General features: G+C 47.7%; 1 protein-coding gene across 7 annotated transcripts in view; it reads right to left on the bottom strand.

Moving 5' to 3' along the window:
* IQSEC2 (IQ motif and Sec7 domain ArfGEF 2) overlaps nucleotides 1–19,670 on the bottom strand; it is a 77,004-nt gene that overhangs the window by 26,164 nt on the left and 31,170 nt on the right. For 3 of the 7 annotated variants that reach the window (XM_025276479.3, XM_025276484.3, XM_044937186.2), the window contains exon 3: nucleotides 14,492–14,587. The exons of 1 other annotated variant lie outside the window; for it this stretch is intronic. In XM_025276479.3, the coding sequence (XP_025132264.1) occupies nucleotides 14,492–14,587 (96 nt within the window). Of the gene's footprint in view, nucleotides 1–14,491; nucleotides 14,713–16,327; nucleotides 16,480–19,670 lie in introns of those variants that run through there. 3 more of the 7 variants (XM_025276482.3, XM_025276481.3, XM_025276483.3) reach the window with 3 other exon arrangements.

Here is a 19,670-nt window from a genome sequence, read left to right as displayed (position 1 = left end):
TACCAGGCTCCTCTGTCCATGGGATTTTCCAGGCAAGAGTATTGGAGTGGGGTGCCATTGCCTTCTCCGACACAGGAGTCTACACCCCCATGTCTCCCACGATAGCCATCTGATCTGCAGTTGAGCCCCTGTGCCCCTCAACTTTCATCTCCAATCAAATGAAGGGTAAAATGGTCTCTCCCTCCACAGCCAAAGGTCACCTAGACTCACACACCCAGCTTGAACAGAGCAATCTACATACCATTCCCCAGTACAACCCTGGAGCTCTCCACCAGGTTTTGGTCCATGCTGTACCTGACTCTCTAATGCCTCCTCACCTCTCAAACCATCTATTCAAACCCTTCCCAGCCTTCCATTCTTGCCCCTCTTCCTCCAGCAATCCTTGGACACCACCACCCCCAAATGATCCTGACATCTTCCTCCTCTTTAGGCCAGGAACATATTTTGCTCATTACTGAAGCCACATCTGCTCAATCACTTCTGCCCTTCAGGAAAGTACCCTGCCTACTTTCCCAAAGGAATTTTCATCTCCCCTGAGAGATGGAGAACTTAAGGAGAACACAGTCACTGTCTTACTTTCGGTCTCTCATGGTATTTAGCTTGAAGCCTTGCACACAGTAGGTATATGAGCAATGTCTTCTGGAAGAGTAAATAAAGGAGAGAGGAAGAGAGAGGGAGGGACAGAAGGAGGGGAGAAATAAATGAGAATTTGAATGAGTGAGTGAGGAGCTGAGTGCTTAAGTCAGTTAAGCAATGAGTGAAGAGTGAGGCAAGCCTGTGGAAACCTACTGAGCATGTGAAGGGTATGTTGAAGGGAGGAGGGAAAGAAAGGAGAGGAGAGACTCTCACCTGGGCCTTAATCAAAACAGGAGCCACCAGTCACTGTGCAGTTGCCAACCATGCATTAGACCCTATGCTGAGCCCCTTGTGTTTCTTTTTGCTAACCTTCATGACAACCCACAGAGGTAGATCTGTTCTCACTATACTCAGGAAGAAAATGAAGCTCAAGGAGAAGGAAATATTTGCCCAAGGTTATACAGAGAGTAAGTGGCAGAACCATAAGGTAAACTCAGATTTGTCTAATGCAAAAAAAAAAAAAAAAAAAGCAAGGCTCAGAAAGGGAAAGCAGGGGCAACGAGCCCACTTGGGAGTCTCCTGGCTTTGCTCCTAACACAGACTCATCACGGAAGGTGTAGGCCCCACAGCTCACAGATGACACCTTCTGCCTTCCTGCCAACAGCCTCTGGGGATTCTTAGAACCAGCCTCTGGCAGGTGCAGGAAATATTTAGGGCCATTGCATCTGGAGGCAGCGGCTTTCCCTCCGACTCCAAGATCCCTAAAGCTGTAAAACTGGAACCTTGAAAGTACAAAATCAAGGACTCGTAACATCACAGAATGTTAAAAGCATACCATCAGAATTTTTTAAATGGTAGAATCATGAAATCTTAAAACCACCATATTGCAGAATCCCCAAATCACAGCATCATAGAAATAGAAACACATGGAATGTGTCACTGAATTATCCTCTCTTGAATTCATGTAATCATAGTTTCTTAAAATTGTACCATCTCAGATTCACAGAATGTCAGAGCTGGAGGAGCCCTTGGAGATCCTCTGGTCCAACTCTCCCTCCTCCTTTTACACATGGGGAAACTGGGTAGCAGAGAGGCCAAGCTGCGTGTCCCAAGTTGACCAGCTCATGCCACCTCAGGCTGAAGAAGGCTCTAGGCTTCCCCATGGCGAGAGCGCCGCACCATTCATTCATTTATTAAGTGCCTTCTGGGTGTTGACAATACCAGGAATCAAACCCTACTCTCTTTCCCAGCCCCTGTTCCCAGCCATGGATAGGAAAGAGGGTAAGGCCCTGGTGGAGATGGGGAGAGGGAAGTGGGTAGGGTGGAATATACATCAGACAGAGAGAAGAGATCAGCTTTTATTGATGGAAATTCTTTTGTACACAGCGACACGCACTCTGAAAGGCCTTTTCCTCCTGATCATATTTACAGAGCACTATGGGAGCGGCAGGGGGCACAGGATGAGGCCGTCAAGCAGAAGAGATGGCAGCAATGGCCACAGCGAGGGAACGAGCAGGCTGGGTCCCAACCCCTTCTGGTCCTCTAAGCCCTAGGCACCCTGCATCTCTGTTTGTGCTCACAGAGGACAGAGGTAGGTCCTTGGGATGTCATTTGGAGACCTCTCCAGGAGTGGCAGGCTCCAGGGTGCCTGGGAAGTGGGGTGCGGGTACGGGAGGGTCCAGGTTTCAAGCTCCAAGCTCTGCTGCTCCCACATTTTAGTCAGACCAAGGGCTCCAGCCTTTATAATTCGGGGGCTGGAGTCCAGGGGAGACAGCAGCAGGGGTGGGAATTCCAAGAAGGGAGTGGACAAAGATGGGGCAGGATGCTTGCCCATCTGGTTCCTGAAGCAGGGACGGGGTCTCATGGGGGATCGCGGGGGTGGGGGCTGGTTAAGGCTTTTGCTTCTGCATAGAAAATGACCCTTGTCCTCTCAGTTACCGAGAGGAGGGACTACTGCACTCGGAGGCCGGACAGCAGAACTGATGAGCGTCTTCCTCTTCCTCTTCCTCAGTCTCCTCCTCCTCCTCCTCTTCCCTGGGGCCAGGAAGGGCAGGGTAGAGGCCACAGGCGGCGGGTGACAGAGAGAGGCAGAGGCATTAGTTTGCAGAGCAGGGGAGATACAAGAAGGGCTGGAACCAGGGAGGTGGGGCTAGGATGGGAGTTGGAATGGGAAGGCCAGCGTGACCAACAGGGCCACACCCATCTCAGTCTCCGAGGAGCCTGTTGCTAGTCCCCCTCTGGGACTGGCCCTCCCCCACACTCAGGCTGGGCTCCAACTTAAGGTTACACCCAGAGTAAGTAAACTCCCTTTCTGATCAGACTGGTGCCCAACCTTCATTTTAATATAAATAGTAGCAACCAGCTCTGTGCTGGCACTTTGCATGTATCATCTCATTTAACCCCTGCAACAACTCTGCAACATTTTAAAGATGAAGGAATTGAAGCTCAGAGAGATTAGATAACTGCCCAAGGTCACACAGCTGGATTCGTGGTAGAGTCAGGATTTAAACTTGGAAGTTCTTGGAGCTCCAAGTCTCAGGCTCTGCCCAGCAGGTCCTTTGGGTAGACTTAGTACTATCTCCAGAAATCCATCCTGCCCTTGAAGGACAAAGATTTGTATCTCCTGAAGGCTTCAGGGTTTGGAATGTGGGAGATGCTTAGAAATGGAGTGTGTGAAGTGCACGGGTTTGGAAGCAAATGGACCTGGGTTCCAAGACCAGCTCTACAAGTGCTTCTAGGCTGTGGCCCCAGGCATGTTAATGCCCCTCTTGGAGCCTTGGTTGCCTCATCTGTAAAAATGGGGCTTATGGTGCCAACCTCACAGGATTGTTGCAAGGACTGGAATACATGTCAAGTGCCTGGCAAACAAGAGCGATAGGAACACGGTGATGGTGGTGAACTGTTCAGGAACTGAACCTAATTAAGTGGCCCTTTGCACTCACACAGAAGCACCACAGTGGTGGGAGGAATCATTGCAGGAACAAGCACACATTTCTCGGGTCTTGCAGAACAGTACCAGGGGCCAGTCACTGGAGTTGGACTACAGTTTCATGGGGTGGATGGACAGGCATGGGAGCTGGGGCAGGACCAGGTGTCTTGGGAGTGAAAAAGGTGACAGATCTCCTAGGGCTAGTGAATGAAACAGTCTTACCCCGCTCCCAGACCCCTTGGCTTGGGGGATGAAGGAAATATGGAATCCAGGGTACTAGAGGATCGGGAAGACAGGGGAAGGAAAGCGGATAGGCAAAGGGAAGGCACTAGTGTCCATGTGACAGACAAGGGTGCACGGGTGCCCACATGCACGTACACACACACTCACACACACACACACACACACCCTCCTCATACTCAGAGCTCCCTCTGACACATTGTTCCACAGACTCACTGAGTCAGCAAAACCACATGAGCCAGGGCTCCAGTCCTGGGCAAACAGCTCCTCCTTTCAGAGTCTCCCATTCCTCATCTATAAAAGGAGACAGAAACTCCACACTTCTCAAGGCTATCACGGGTAACAAATGATCTTCCAGTCCCCCGGCTCGCTCCCCCCCTATCCAAGCCAGGCCCCTGCTACCCTTCACCTGACACTGCAGTCGTCTCCTGATTTTTTCTCTCTACTCTCCTGGACCACTTTAGGCTTCCTATATCCCACCTTTGAGTGTGAATCTCCTGCTCAGACACCCACCTCGGCTCCCCTTTGCTTCCTGCACAAAGTTCAGATTCCTCAACCTGACATTCAAAGCTCCCCCACCCTATGGCCTCATCTGGCCTTTCCTGTCAGGTGGAAGAAGCATAGGCTTTAGAATTAGACAGACCTGGGTTTAAGTATCAGCCCCACCATCTACTATCGAGGTAACCTTGAGTCCATTTCTTCACCTCTCTAGGACTTACTTTCCTTACTGCAAAATGAGGAAGCACCTATTCTGTAGGTTATGGTGGGAGTAAGTGAATTCAAGTATGCAAAGCACCTGCCACAGGGTAGGCGTGGTGCCTCACACATGGTAACTATCATTGTGACTGTCAACATCAGTGGCGTCAATGTTACCCTGCTCACTCCAGCCCAGCCTTCATGAAACTAGCTTGTCCGTTATTCTGTCAGCATGAACCAGCCTTTTCATGCCTCTATGCTTTTGCTGACTCTGTTTCTTTCTCCTGCACAGAGCTTTGCCCTTTGAAATCCTATCTAAACTTCACAACCCAGCTCAATTGCTGCTTCTTGCAGGAAGTCCTCCCTGACTTCCAACCAGAAATATTCTTTGCTTCTTCCTAGCTCCAGCATCCATGCTCTCCATGTTGTTGCTTTGAACTTTTCCAAGGCATTTCTTTCACCAATCCCCTCAATGCCCTTGTATTCCCCCCCACCCCACCACTATCTCTGCTTTCCTTCCCTGTGGGAAAGAGAGGACACCTATACTATTTAAGGCCAGTCTCTCCACCCAGGCTCTGGAGCCCACCCCTGCTACCTCCTCCATAACAATCATCCCCTCTCCCTCCAATATTTCAACCTCTCCCTCTCTGTTGCCTCCTTCCTACCAACATTTATAGAAGCTCAAGTCTCTCCCATCTGGGAATAAAAACCCTCTATCTGCCCCCACATCTCCCTCGAGCAATCACTGTCCCTCTCTCCTCTTCACAGCTAAGCTTCTTGAGAAATTCGTCTACACTGGCCATCTCCACTTCAGTACCTCCCACGGGTTCTTCAACCCACTGCAATCTGCCTCATGTGCCCACCAAGCCACAGAAACTCTTCTTAGTAAGGTCGCCCAGGACCTCCCACTGGTTAAAGCCAATAGACTTTCTCCCACCTTCATCTTACTTCTCCCAGCTATAACATTTGCCACTCTTAACAAGCCCCTCCTGTGTGCAGACGGCTCTTCCCTTCCTCTGCTTCCATGAGCCCACTCCCTGCTGGTTTTCCTCCTACTTCTCAGGACCACCCCCAGCTCCTCTTCCTCTCCCCATTCCTTATATGTTGGTACCTCTTCTCCAGTTCTGCTCTGGTCCTCTTCTCTTTCACTCCACACTCACTGTCCAGGGATCTCATTCCATTCCATAATTTCAGGTATGGCTGAGGACCCCCACATCTCTCTCTCTCTAGCATGGGCCTCTCTCCTGGGTCCCACCAAGCCTAATGCTTGCTGGAAGCTCCACCAAGATGGCCCTTAGGGCCTTCAGAGTTCACAGGGACCTCTCACTCAGCATCTTACCACTGCAAACCTATCCTCTTGCATTTTCCACCTTCGTGAAGGGGCGCCACCACCCAGTGGCCCAAGCCTAGATTCTTCCTGCTCCTTTAGCAAGTGAAGTGAAAGTCACTCAATCGTGTCCAACTCTTTGCGACCCCACCGACTATACAGTCCATGGAATTCTCTAGGCCAGAATACTGGAGTGGGTAGCCTTTCTCTTCTCCGGGGGATCTTCCCAACCCAGGGATCGAACCCAGGTCTCCCGCATTGCAGGTGGATTCTTTACCAGCTGAACCACAAGGCAAGCCCAAGAATACTGGAGTGGGTAGCCTATCCCTTCTCCAGGGAATCTTCCTGACCCAGGAATCAAACCAGGGTCTCCTGCATTGCAGGCAGATTCTTTACCAACTGAGCTGTCAGGGAAGCCCTTCAGCAAATCAGCCACCAAGTCCTGATGATTCTACTCCCCCGCTGCTGCTGCTGCTAAGTCGTGTCAGTCGTGTCTGACTCTGTGCAACCCCATAGACGGCAGCCCGACAGGCTCCTTTGTCCCTGGGATTCTCCAGGCAAGAATACTGGAGTGGGTTGCCATTTCCTTCTCCAATGCATGAAAGTGAAAAGTGAAAGGGAAGTCACTCAGTCGTGTCCGACTCTTAGTGACCCCATGGACTGTAGCCTACCAGGCTCCTCCATCCATGGGGTTCTCCAGGGAAGAATACTGGAGTGGGTTGCCATTGCCTTCTCCGTCTACCCCCCTGAATAGCTCTAAAAGACTACACATGATCTGGCTCTTGCTAACTCATCATCGACTCCTCTTGCCCTTCACTCACTCTTTCTCCAATCATACTGGTCTCCCTGCCATCCCTCAAACATAACAAGCCCACTCCTGCCTCAGGGCCTTTGCACTCACTGAAACATCATTCCCCAGATAGGTGTAGCACCAGACACAAGCTATTAATATATATTTAGTTGCTTATTTATTATCCGTCTCATCCACTGTAAGATCCATCAGGGCAGGCATCTGTTTTGTTTACTGCTATATCTCTAATGCCCAACACACTGTCTAGCACTCAATAAATATTTTTTAAATGAATGAATCCACTGCCAGGCCTGAGCATGGGCAACTCACCATGAACTCCAACCTTGGTCATCTCCACCCCCACTATCTGTTCAGCCTCTGACTCCAGTTCTCTCTTCCTCCCAATCACCTCTCAAATCCACTTCCTCTGCTCCCTCCCCACAGCCACTACCTTAGCTCGTTGTGCTTGTGTTGTGCTTAGTTGCTCAGTCGTGTCCGACTCTGTGACTCCGCGGACTGTAGCCCACCAGGCTCCTCTGTCCATGGGGATTCTCCAGGCAAGAATATTGGAGTGGGTCACCATTTCCTCCTCCAGGGGATCTTCCCAACCCAGGGATCGAACCCAGGTCTCCCGCATTGCAAGCAGATTCTTTACCCTCTGAGCCACCAGGGAAGCCCAAGAATACTGGAGTGGGTAGCCTATCCCTTCTCCAGGGGAACTTTCCAACCTAGGAATTGAACCAGGGTCTCCTGCATTGCAGGCAGTTTCTTCACCAGCTGAGCTACCCGGGAAGCCCTACCTTAGCTTACCTCTCTTGGATTACTGGAACAGTCTCCTCCCTAGTTTCCCTTCCTTCTAAAATGCTAACCTGATCATGTTACCTTCCCTCTTCAAGAGCTGCTCGTAGCTCTCCAGCTGCCTACCATGACAAAGGAGCCTGGACTCCGCAAACGGCTGTCTGAGGTATATCTAATCTCTGCCTCAGTGTACAGCCTTACCATTTCTCACCTCTAGGCCTTGGCATTCACTATCAGAGCATCTTCTCCCATCTCTATCACTCAAAATCTTTACAGACCTTGGATAATTGGTTCAAACACTACTTTCTTCAGGAAAACAAATACATGACTCACAAACCAGAAGTAATTCCTCTCCAATATGCATAGAGAAATAAGTGCCTCCAGTGTCACTCAGGAGCTCCAAGAACCAGGACGGTAGTTGGCAATTATATCTGAGACCATGGACGTTGGGTGCTGGGCGAGCATCAACAGAGGTTCCCTTTGCCTCCTGCACTATTACTCTGGATTCACGTCCCTGGGGCCCTCTGCTAACACTGACTCATCCTTGCCTTCTCCCTTTCTCTCACCTGCTGTTGGATCTATCTCATTAATAACTCTCAAAGGATTTAGATTCCATAAGGTGAAATTAAAATGCTTCTTTGTGAACAGTGTCCACTGGAGTAAAGCAACACAGTAGCACTGCTCCAAGTCATTTCTTCAATGCCAACACCCCAGTTCAGGCCTTCCAGCTGGCCTCCATGCATATGATCCATTTTTCATACTGACTGCTAATGTGATATTTCTAAAACACAAATTTTACCAAAATTTTCTATTTAGTATCCATTCACATGACACTTCATCACTAGCAATACTGGTTCTTAACTTTTTCTGGAGAAACATAAAACTCTTTATGCATTTAATGAAAGCTAGGAACCATCTCCCCAACAGCAAATCCACACAACCAGACAAACACAAACACAACATTTTGTATTCAATTTCAAGAGGTTCCCAGGCCACCTGAAGCCATTTGGGACCTGTGCAACCCAGGCTCTTAACAAACCTCTGGCTCTACCCAACAACATCCAGGTTCTTGTGCGTATGCTATTCCTTCTGCCTGGAATATTCTGGCACACTTCACCCTTTCCCCTGGCTGCCTCTGAGTCATCCTCTAAGACTCAGCTCTTAGGCTGAGATGACCTGCACCAGCCCTAGGTAGGGCTAGATCTCTCACTGCTGTGGAAGCCACTCCACAGCACCTCCCACGCTGTGCTCTCCTTTGTTATAGCCCTCCTCAGTTTCCCCAACTGACTGGGAATTTGTGGAAGGCAAGAACCATTACCCAGCATAGGCCCTGGCCACAACAGAACTCCCTAAGTGTCTACTGAAATGAACATTAATAATAGCTACCCTTTTTTTTGAGCACTCATTATGTGCCAGGCACTCAACAAGGTGAATTCTATTTATGATCTCTTCTCTTTATGACTCTTTACGACCCCATGGACTATACAGTCCATGGAATTCTCCAGGCCAGAATACTGGAGTGGGTAGCCTTTTACTTCTCCAGGGGATCTTCCCAACCCAGGGATTGAACTCCGGTCTGCCAAATTGCAGGGGGATTCTTTACCGGCTGAGCCCTTGGGAAGCCCATGATCTCTTCTACCCCTCAATAAATAAACTCTATGATGCTGGTGGTTCTTTTTGACAAATAAGGAACTGGGCTCAGAGATGTAAAGTCGGTTGTTTAAAGTCACCCAGTTAGTGGGTGCCAGAGGTGGAACTGAAATTTGAGAGCACTGCACGTATTGGTCCGCCATGCCTCCCTGCCCGTACTGTGAGACGGCATCAGTAGCAGAATAGGACCATGAATTAGGGCCAGAATGCCCTGCCTGGGCTCCATTCCCCAGGGCCATCTACATTTATTTTCCCTCCTGTGTCACCTTCATGCCAAGAGCAGAGACCTGGCTCTCTCTCTTCTTTTCCCTTTTTTTTTTTCCTTTTGGACATGCCACACGGCTTGCAAGATCTTAGTTCTTTGACCAGGGACTGAACCCAAGCCCTAGCAGTGAAAACACCAAGTCCTAATCCCTGGACTGCTGGCGAATTCCCTGGTCTCACTTTTTATAGTCCAACCCCCGGTCCCTTCCCATGTACTACATTCAGCCTCCTCATCTCAAAACCCCACTGTAGTCGGTCCATCCTTTGCCCAGAACCATCCCTAGACATGTACAACTTTTAAATCCAATCCAATCCAAGGCTACACACTGTCTATGAGGAAAACAAGACATGGGTGGCCCCTGCTCTTCATGAGTTGATAGTCATCCAGGAGTTCTACATGTACCATCTCCAATCCTAAAATCAGCCCCGAGAGGTCAATAGGCATTATCCTCATTGCACAGATGAGGAAATAGAAGCTTAGAGGCTTGCCGAGAGTCAAGCTGGTAAGTAGCAGAATTTGGACTTGAATAAAGGTACTGACCCAACTATATTCCATTAGGTCATCCTACTTAGAAGAGGCAAAAAGTAGGCAACCATTTCTGGCAGGATTGGGGGATAAAGGAAAGCTATTGCTCTTTCAAGACTTAGTACACATCCACTCCTGTAGGGGACAGGTGAGGTGAGGTACCCCTCCTCTGGCAGCACTCTGAACCTATCATTGTCTATGGGTCTCTCTCCCTTCTAGACTTGAGCTCTCTGACTGTAGGATCAGACACAACTCATCCCCATGTCTCACCAAGGTTCAGCACAAGGACTAACTGAGACCATGCAGGACAAATGCTTGCTGAATGAATGAGGTGGCATTTGAGCAAGTTATTAAAAGGAAAAATAACATCTGAACAGGTGGATACAGGGGAAAGGTATGGAGGAGGAAGGAAACAAGTTAGTAAAGGCAAGGAATTGGGACCAAGAAAAAAGGCCAGTAATTTAAAAATTGTGACAGGGTATGCATAACATTTTTTCATTGTTTCAAGAGGGTTTTCTTTTCCTTACAAAAGTGGATCATACTATAAGCTCTGTTCTGCAATTTGCTTTTTTCATAGAATAATCAGTCTTGGAGGTCTTTTCAGGTGAGTATATAGAGATATATCTTTTTCTTTTGATCTACTACAGAGTATGGGTGGATCATGAAAGAAATCCTACTGATGGGCAGGTAGGTTATTTTAATTGTTTGCTATTATAAGCAATGCTGCAAAGAACATCTTTGCATATGTCTGAAAGTAGTTTTGAAGAATTTCTAAAAGGTGAATTGCTGGGCAAAGAATGCACATTTTGTTTAAAATGTAGATAAAAGTTATTTCCGTAGCTTTAACATTTTTATAGACCAGCTAAAAATAAAGATTATTCCTACTCAATCCTGTCTTCATCTAAGAAGAATACATCATGCAACCTTTTCATTAAGAGTTGGCTGAGAATGCTATCCTACAAAAGGGCATGTGATAAAGAGCTGCACAGTGTGGCTTATGTTTGCAGTTGGGGTTGGGGTACTTAGAAAAGGCCTCTAGCTGGCCACGTTGGGGTCTAATAGTGAAACTCTAGAGAAATCTAGCTCTGAAACATAGTTCTCAGCTTGGAAGTGTATGTAAATTTAAGTTTCTGGGGGCACCTAACAAATTGGTCCCACAAGAAAATGGAACCAATTTGTACTCTAATCAAAGAATACACAATTTTGTTTCTTCACAACTGTTTTAATCTTCTAAATTTTGGTACTTGAAAGTTAGTACTTTGTTGTTGTTTTAGTTAAATTCTTTAGTTACTTGTAAACTTCAACATCCTTTCTCATTCATTAGCTGTCTACTTCTCTGAACTGTCAAATCACCATTATTTCTCCACTTTAAGTGAGTTGTGCACCTTTTTCTTATTGATTTCCAGGAGATGATATAGTGTTATTAACCTCTGCCTGATATCTATGTAGCAAATACTTTCCTCTAGCCTGTTATTTCTGTTTTAACTTTGTGTATAGTATCTTTTATGGAGAAAGAAATGGCATCCCACTCCAGTGTTCTTGCCTGGAGAATCCCATGGACGGAGAAGCCTGGTAGGCTGCAGTCCATGGGGTCGCACAGAGTCAGAAACGACTGAAGTGACTTAGCAGCAGCAGCAGCAGCAGAGTATCTTTTCCACACAGAAGTTCTTAACTTTAATTGTAGCTGAAATTATTGCTCTAATTTTATGGCTCCTGAGTTTTTAAGTCCTGCTCAGGAAGACTTCTCCACTCTATTATAAAAATATTCTGGATTTTGCTCTGGTACTTTTACAGCTTTATTTTTTGCATTTGTTTTTGTGCAAGGTAGGGATTTAACTTAAATTTTTTTCTTATATTTTTCTGTCTGTGCTGTGCGGCATACAGGATTTTAGTTTCCAGACAAGGGATTGAACCCATGCCCCCTGCACTGGAAGTGTGGGGTCTTAACTACTGGACCACCAGGGAAGTTCCTTAAATTTTTTCCAAATGGTAGGATTTTTTTCCAAATCCTATCCCATTTACTGACTTCCCACTGATTTAAAATGTATTCTTTGTCATAAATTGAATTCTCATATGAATACATGAGTTTGTTTCTAAATTCTCTATTTTGTTCAATTTATGTATTCCTCTATTTATGATATATTTTTAATTTCTGTAGATTTATGTTAAGTTTTTAATCTAATAGGGCAAGTCCCCCCTCATTGTTCTTCTTTTTCAAATTTTTCTTAGTAATTCATGGGCATTTACTCTTCCAAATGAACTTTAAAATCCAATTGTCTGATCCCCAAAGAAAATACCACTAAAATTTTAATGAGAAATACATTGAACCTTTTGATCAAATGGGGGGGGGGGATGTCATTTTTAAACCATATTAAATTCTTCCCATCCAAGAATAGGACATGACTCTCAATTTATTCAAGCCTTACAGCCTTTGATGAAATTTTATAGTTTTCTACAAAGAAGTATTTTAAATTTCTTATAAATTTGTGGGAATTTTTTTTCTTTGCTATTGCGAATGGAATCTTTTTCTATTATGTCTTCTAATTAGTTATTGATGGTATTCAGAGAAGCTAATGGTTTGGGTGTATATTTATCTTGTATCTACCCATCTCACTGAATTTTCTTATTAGTTCTAATAATTTTTCCTTTTATTCTCTTTGATTATCTAAGTAGACAACCATATCGTCCTCCAATAATGCTAATTCTCTTTCTGATATTTATATCACTTCTTTTTTTTAATCCCAATGATTAAAACTTCCAGAAAAATATTGGTTAGTGACAGTGATAGGAGTCATCCTTATTTTGTTTTTGAATTGAATGGAAATTTATCTAGCACTTCATTGTTACATTTGATGATTGATTTTGGTCTCTGATAAAAATTCTTACCAAGTGAAGGAGGTTTTCACTCATTCCTAGCTTACTGTACTAGTTATCTATCATAGTTTAACAAATTGTCCTAATGCAGCAAGAGATAACTAAGGCACTAAGGGTTTTTAAATCAAGAATGGATGTGTAATTTTGTCAGATTATTTTTCCAGCATTTATGTAGACAGAGTAAAAAGAAAAGATTGTATAACTATTAGTATAATCAATTATAACAACAGCTTTCCTAATGTTGAACAACCCCTGCACTCGTGGGACAGACCTTCACCTGTTGTGATACAGCCTTCTTTTAATACACTGATGGGTTCAGCTGGAGAATCTAAAACACACATTTAAAATATGTGTTTCTCTATTAATATGTGAGGTTAGGCTATATAGTTTTCTTTCTTTTTTTTAAACGTAGCTGATCATCAAGATTGGACAGGACCTCCATCATACCTGAACTACCATGTCTGAGGAGAAAACTTTGACCATCTTTTAAATTTCTTCTATACAGTTCTATTCTATTCAGGTTTTCTGCCACTCCTTAAGTGATTTTGGTCATTTATATTTTCCTAGAAAACCACTCGTTTCATCTAGATTTTCACATTTTTTGGTATAAAATTATACAAAGCACTTTCTCATGACTTTTTAATATTTTCTGAATCTGTGGTTAAATCCCTTTCATCATACATCATGTTTTCTTGCCTTTTTCTCAATCATATCTGCCAGAGCATGGTTTGTCTAGTTTACTGGTCTTTTCAAAAAACATCTTAGTTTATCAAACCTTTTGTTTTCTATTTCATTAATTTCTGTCTTTTTAAAAATATTTATTTGCTTATTTTGGCTGCACTGGGTCACCGTTGCTGTGCAAAGGCTTTCTCTAGTTGCGGTGAGTGGAGGCTCCTCTCCAGTTGTGGTGCGTGGGCTTCTCATTGCTATGGCTTCTCTTTTTGCAGAGCACAGACTCTAGGGCGTTCAGGCTTCAATAGTTGCTACACACAGGCTTAGATGCCCCACGGCATGTGGGATCTTCCTGGACCAGGGATTGAACCGGTGTCCCTTGCATTATAAGGTTGATTCTTAACCACTGGACCACGAGGGAAGCCCAATTTCTGGTTTTATCTATAGTAATTACTTAATTCTACTTTCTTTTGGTTGTCCTTTTTATCGAGTCTTGATTGGAATAGCTAGTTCATTTAAGCTGTCTTGTTCTCTAATAAAAGCATTTAAGACTACAAACTTTCTTCTGGGAACCCCCTTGGTCATATCCCATAGGTTTTGTTCTATAATATTCTCAATTGACATCTACTCTAAATAGTCCATAAATTCCATTCTTGTTTCCTCTTTAACACAAGTATTTTTAAACTTTCAAATGGACCTAGCCTTTTTTGCCATTGCTATTAAAATTTCATTTTATACATTATAATCAGAAAATGTATTTATTTTAAATTATCTTGGAAATAATCTCCTTCTACAAAAGTGTAGGCAGATGGTTTCCTCTGCCTAAACACCCTAACCTATCCTATCCAACTGGCAGACTCTTACTCATCCTACAAAACAGCTCAAATATTACATATTCTAGGACCAACCACTCCCACTTTGGGGGGAAAGTATCTAAGAAGGATTTTTAAGGAAGGACAAGCTACAAACAGGCTGTGAATGTCCTCTTTGGTCTCCTGGCCTGGTCCCCCAGTCACTCTGCTCACCCGCTCAGACACCCATTCCACAATCACTCCAGGGGCTACAGGAAGATGGGGGAGGGGCTGGCAATGATATTCATATTTGTCTGGAGGGGTGAGGGATTGGGGGAGGGGTGGGTCTAGCTCTTACCTGCTCTCTGCCAGCCTGCCTGAGGGGGTAAGCTTCATGGAGTCAAGGACCTGAGTAGGACAGCAATACTGGTGTAGAGTATGAGACGCTGTGGACCTGAGAGACAGCGAGAGACAGAGAGAGAAAGAGATACAGAGAGAGAGACAGGGAGGGAGGGGAGATGCAGGGTGGGGAATGGGGACAAGGAGGTGAAAGTGAGTGGGGCATGGGAAAGGGGAAGACTGGGAGGAATGGGTGGTGGAGGATAGGGAATGGAAGAGGAGGGGTGGGAGGGAGGGAGGGAAGGAAGGAAGGAAGGAAGAAAAAAAGAAAAAACCACAAAGTCAAGAAAGAGAGGACGGCACTCGAACCACAAACAGAACACAACGACAACAGGGGGCAGCAGAGACGAAAGAGCTGGGCTGGGCCTCCTGTGTTCCAGGTGACTCCGTGGGGACCTCGGCCACGGAGACACTGGGACACCACAGTAGGGAAAGGGGAGGGGGCCCTCCTCACACCAGATGCCACACGGGGATGGAAGAGGGGAGGGGGACGGGTGGATGAAAGAGAAAGGGAAAAGGTGTGTGGGGAGGGGGTTGTTCCCCCTTATAGAAGACCCCTCACAAGAAGGGAGGGAAGGATGGGGAGGAAAGAGGCTCTGGGTCCAAAGAGGGTGAAGAACCCAGGCTGGGGCAGGGTGGGGGAGGGTGTGGGAGACACTGGAGGAGGAGAGGGAAAGAGACAGAGAGAAACTGAAAGAGACAAGAAAAGGGTGAGACAGAGAAGGAGAGAGACAGAGGAGGAAGACAGTGAAAGGGCGAGACAAAAGACACAGAAAGAAGACAGGGGAGAGGCAGAGTGCCAGAGCACAGGACAGGAGAGGTGAGGGCGGAGGAGAGCTGACAAGGTCTCAGTGGTCCTGGTGACAGGATAGGACTGAGTGGGAGGATGGGGCCCAGCGAGCCCGGGGACAGGGGGTTCTTTGCTTCCAAGGCCAGTGCTGCACCCCCAGCCTGGGGCAGGGCCCAAGCCCCACCCCCCAGTGCTGTCCCCCACCCCTAGAGTGGGGTCCAAAGGCCCCTCTGCCTCCTGCTTCCCAAGATGAAAAGTCCAGAGAATGGGAAGGAGGAGGAGAGACAGCAGGGTAGTGAGGCCAAAGGCCCAGTCCCTGGCCTCCCCAGTGCGGGGCAGATGCTGGGAGTGAGTCCCCAGTCAGCCAGCCCCTGTCCCCCACGAGCCCCTGAAGGCTGGTTTTGGTCAGGGCGTGGCCATTCAAGAGCCCAAGTAAAGGCCAGGAGATGCAGCTGCAGGCCAGGCCAGATGCCCACTATCTTGCTTGCTGCAAATCAGAGGATGCCTAAATCTTAGAACCTTACAGAGAATCCTGGAATCTGATACTCTTCTTATCAGAGACTCTGGAATAATCATCAGCAGCAGAATAACTGTTTCTCAAGGACCATTTAGGTGCCAGTTACCGGCCCAAGTCCTTGATTCATTAAACCTGAGACTCAGAGACCCACAGGCTGCTGGAATGTTGGTATCAGAGTCTCAGCTGCTACAGACAGCCCCACAGCGCCAGGCTAGGCACCTGGGCAGCCACCAATCACACCCCTCCTGGGTCACACACTGTGCTGCTCAGGGCTCCAGGGTCCTCACAGAGCTGGGCACCCAAATGCCCCTGGGCTCACTCGAGCTGCCTCCTTCCCCCAAGCCAAAGGCCTCCAAGAGTCCAAGAGGGGAGCCAGGAACCAGGAAGCCAGGAGGCTGCTGAATCAGCAGCCCAGGGACCAGGTCCAGGCCTGGGCAGGAAGGGAGGGGGTCAGGCTGCAGGGCTGAGGCTGGGGGTCAGGTTCCTACCTGCTACTCCTCCCGGGGGGCTCCATGGGTCTGGACCTGTCCCGAGGGCAGGCCCCCTGGCCAGGGCGGTGCCTCCACTGTGTCACCACCCCCTCCTCCCCAGCCCTTCCCTAGAAGGAGGAACCAAGGAGGCGGGGCCAGGCCGGCTGGGCTCGGGGCCAGACAGCAACTGGAAACTTTGCTCCTTCCCCTGCTCCCCCAGGAGGGCTGGGAACTCCTAGTAAGAGGAAGCAGCTTTGAGAGCTTGAAGAGACTCCCCTGGGCCAAACCTCAGGCTGGTCTCACTACATGCACCTCTGTTGGAATCTCCCCAAGCACCCTGTCAAGAATGAGACGCAGAAACATTTAAGTAACTCGGCACAGGTAATAGAGCTAGTAAGTAGCGGAACCCCAAGGTCAGGATCTGTTGTCGCCATTCCCAAATCAGGACTCCATCCCCTTGGCCATATGGTTGCCCTGTAAATACAGAAGCCTTTCCATAGAAGCTTTTCACAAACATTCTCATCTTCCACAGATTTAAAGAGACTCCGTGTGATGGTTATGCTAGGATGTTCCAGATCAAGTAAAATTCAAATCACCCATTTTGGGAAATCAAGATGAGGCCCTAGCCAATATTCTTGACCATTGCAATAAGCTCTCACTCTCTTCTGCATTGTTTTCTGGATTGGCCAAGAGAAATGCTCCTTGAACAGAAAAGCAAAAATCAGAAGAAATGCCATTCACCATCTAGAGGCTGTTCTAAGGAAATTGCCCCTCCTGACTTTACAGAGGGGGAAATTGAGGCCTGGAGAAGGGAAGAGTCTTACTAAAGTTCATACTGCCTGTGAGACTAGAATCCAGGTAGCCTGACTCCCCACTGACCTACCGCAGTAACCTCTCTCCTCCTTATGTGGGGACTAGAGAAAGGAGAGAATTTGGAGGATTTGAAAGGTGTGAGGTTCCTGAAGAGTATCCCAGATCCAGCTCAGAGGGCTCCTGTCCTTTCATAGCCCCAGAGCCCAGGCCCCTGGCTGTTCTGAGCAGAAGGCGGCCCTGGGAGGGGCCAGGGGGCCAGTGATCTAGAAGGAATAAGAGCTGACAGGCCACAGGCCAGTCTTCCTGCCTTCCTGCTGGGGCAGCTGGTTCCTCTCAAGAAAGCCAAAGCTGCTGAGAGAGATTGGCCCTCCGGACCACCACCAAGTTGGCATCCGTGGGCCTTTCGTGGACTCTTCTTCCTCAGCCCACCCCCTAAAGCCCCATGGTCCTTAGGCTCTGGTCTCAGCCCCTGCTTTTTTTTTTCTCTCTCTCTCCTTCAGCAACTCTCTTGGCCCTGTGGCAGTCACACCTTGTGCCCATTTTCAGTTACTGTCTTAAAAGTGGCACCTGTGGCCCAAACATTCATCTTGGCCTGGCAGAAGTCAAGAGACATAAATTCTAGTTCTGGCCCTAAGGCTGATGCTGTGTGACCTTGGGCAAGCCCCTTCCCCTCTCTGGTGAGGCAAAGAGCTTACACTTTGGTGCCTGGCAGAGCGGGGTACAAATCCTGGCTCTACTACTCTTCCACTGGGTAACCCCTCTGAGGCTCGGTTTGTTCATCTGTAAAAGGTTGAGTGGCAACTCCTCTCTCACAGGTTTTTGTGAAGTTTCAGTGAGACAGATAGGCACATGCTGAAAAGTCTCAGTTGGAGCCTGAGAGAGCATGGTCCTTCTGCCAGGGAGGTAGGGGAGGCTCTTGGAAAACCTGTTTGTTTCAGGCAGGGGAAGATTTCTAGGAAGCTATCTTTCCATTTGGGCCACTCTTAGAATTCAGACATATCTGAGCCTGTTGGTGCAACTCATGTGATAATCCTCTAGGGGTTGAAGGGAAGGAATTAAGGGTGAGGAGCCTAACCCAACCACAGGGCACTGGCAGGGGAACGGATATGGCAGTGACTAAGGGCAATGTCCTGATCTCATGGAGCTCATATCCAAGTGAGAGGAGACAGACATTATTCAACCACTAGTGGAATTAAACTGGGCAAAATTGGAGGTAGCAGGGGAGAGTGTTCCAGGAAGAGGAAACAACCTGGGCAAAGGACCTGAGGTGGTATTTCCAGGAACTTCAAGGCCAACATGGTTGACTGGAAAAAAGCAAAGGGGAGATTAGGGATATAGGCGGGGGGCCCAATCACGCAGAGTCCAGAAGCCGTGATAAGGTTTCAGTATTTATACTAAGAGGAATTTCGAAGCCTGTGGTTTGTGGATAGGCCTGGAGTGCAGAGTGTCTCTGAAGTCCCTTAAGTTGTATGAAAAACATTGAGTATGAGTGCATTTCTTGGGAGAACATTGTTTTTATCAGATCCTCAGATGGGTGGGTCTGTGATCCCAAAAGGGCAGGGAAGCTCCTTTTATGATTCCATTCACTAACTGCCTTTCAGGCATCCCAGGACCTTCTGTGAGCTTCCCCCACCCCCGACTTCCAGGTGGTCTCAGCCTCCCCTCATATCTTCAACCTGTGCTCCACCCAGACAAAAGTGCCTGCAATTGTCTGCCACACTCTGCTCTCTGTCCTCACCTTTGCCTCAGCTCAGAAGACTCTTCCCCACCACCCTGCTCCCACTGCCATCTCTCCACCTCGTGAGAGATGGAGTCTGCTCAGAAGTGGTGCCCTCTGGGAACCTGACTCCCCTGCATCCTTCCCACCCTGCGTTTCTCCAGTGCTGTCTGTTCACATGCTGTTTCCCCTTCTGGCCAGGAGCTTGGTGGGGACAGGGGCCGTGTCTTATTCATTCCAGTGTTCCCAGCATCCGGCACAGGGCACCTAGTCACAAAGGTCAGCTGGTATTGGGAGACAGACAAACCACACTGCGGTGGAAACTGCAAGACAGGCTGTTGGACACTAGAGGGCACTGTGGCCGCTGGAATCCTGGCCTGCTGCTGGCACTGGCCAGGCCCACCCTGGCTGGTGCTGGGAAGAGGCAGGCAGGGAATCATGGAAACTCTACTCCTGGGTCCTGCAGCTCCTTGGCTCTGGGTCTGACTGACAAGGGTCCAGGCCCCAGTCTCCCAATATACCTTCTACCCCCTTTTCAAACTATTTCTCATGATAGCCCCATACCACTACAGATTCAGCTATGTGCTCAGTTGCTAAGTCATGTCCAATTCTTTGTGACCTCAGAGACTGTAAGCCTCCAGGCTCCTCTGTCCATGGGACTTCCCAGGTGAGAATACTTGAGTGGGTTGCCATTTTCTCCTCCAGAGCATCTTCCTGACTCAGGAATCGAATCGAGCCTGCGTCACCTGCATTGGCAGGTAGATTCTTTACCACTTGAGCCACCTGGGAATTCCACAGATACAGCTATAGTTCTTCACAAATGCAGGTACC

Source organism: Bubalus bubalis, chromosome X (assembly GCF_019923935.1).
Source record: "Bubalus bubalis isolate 160015118507 breed Murrah chromosome X, NDDB_SH_1, whole genome shotgun sequence".
Classification (NCBI taxonomy): domain Eukaryota; kingdom Metazoa; phylum Chordata; class Mammalia; order Artiodactyla; family Bovidae; genus Bubalus; species Bubalus bubalis.
Note: the sequence above shows the minus strand (reverse complement) of the source record. Positions and strands in the feature narration are given on the sequence as shown.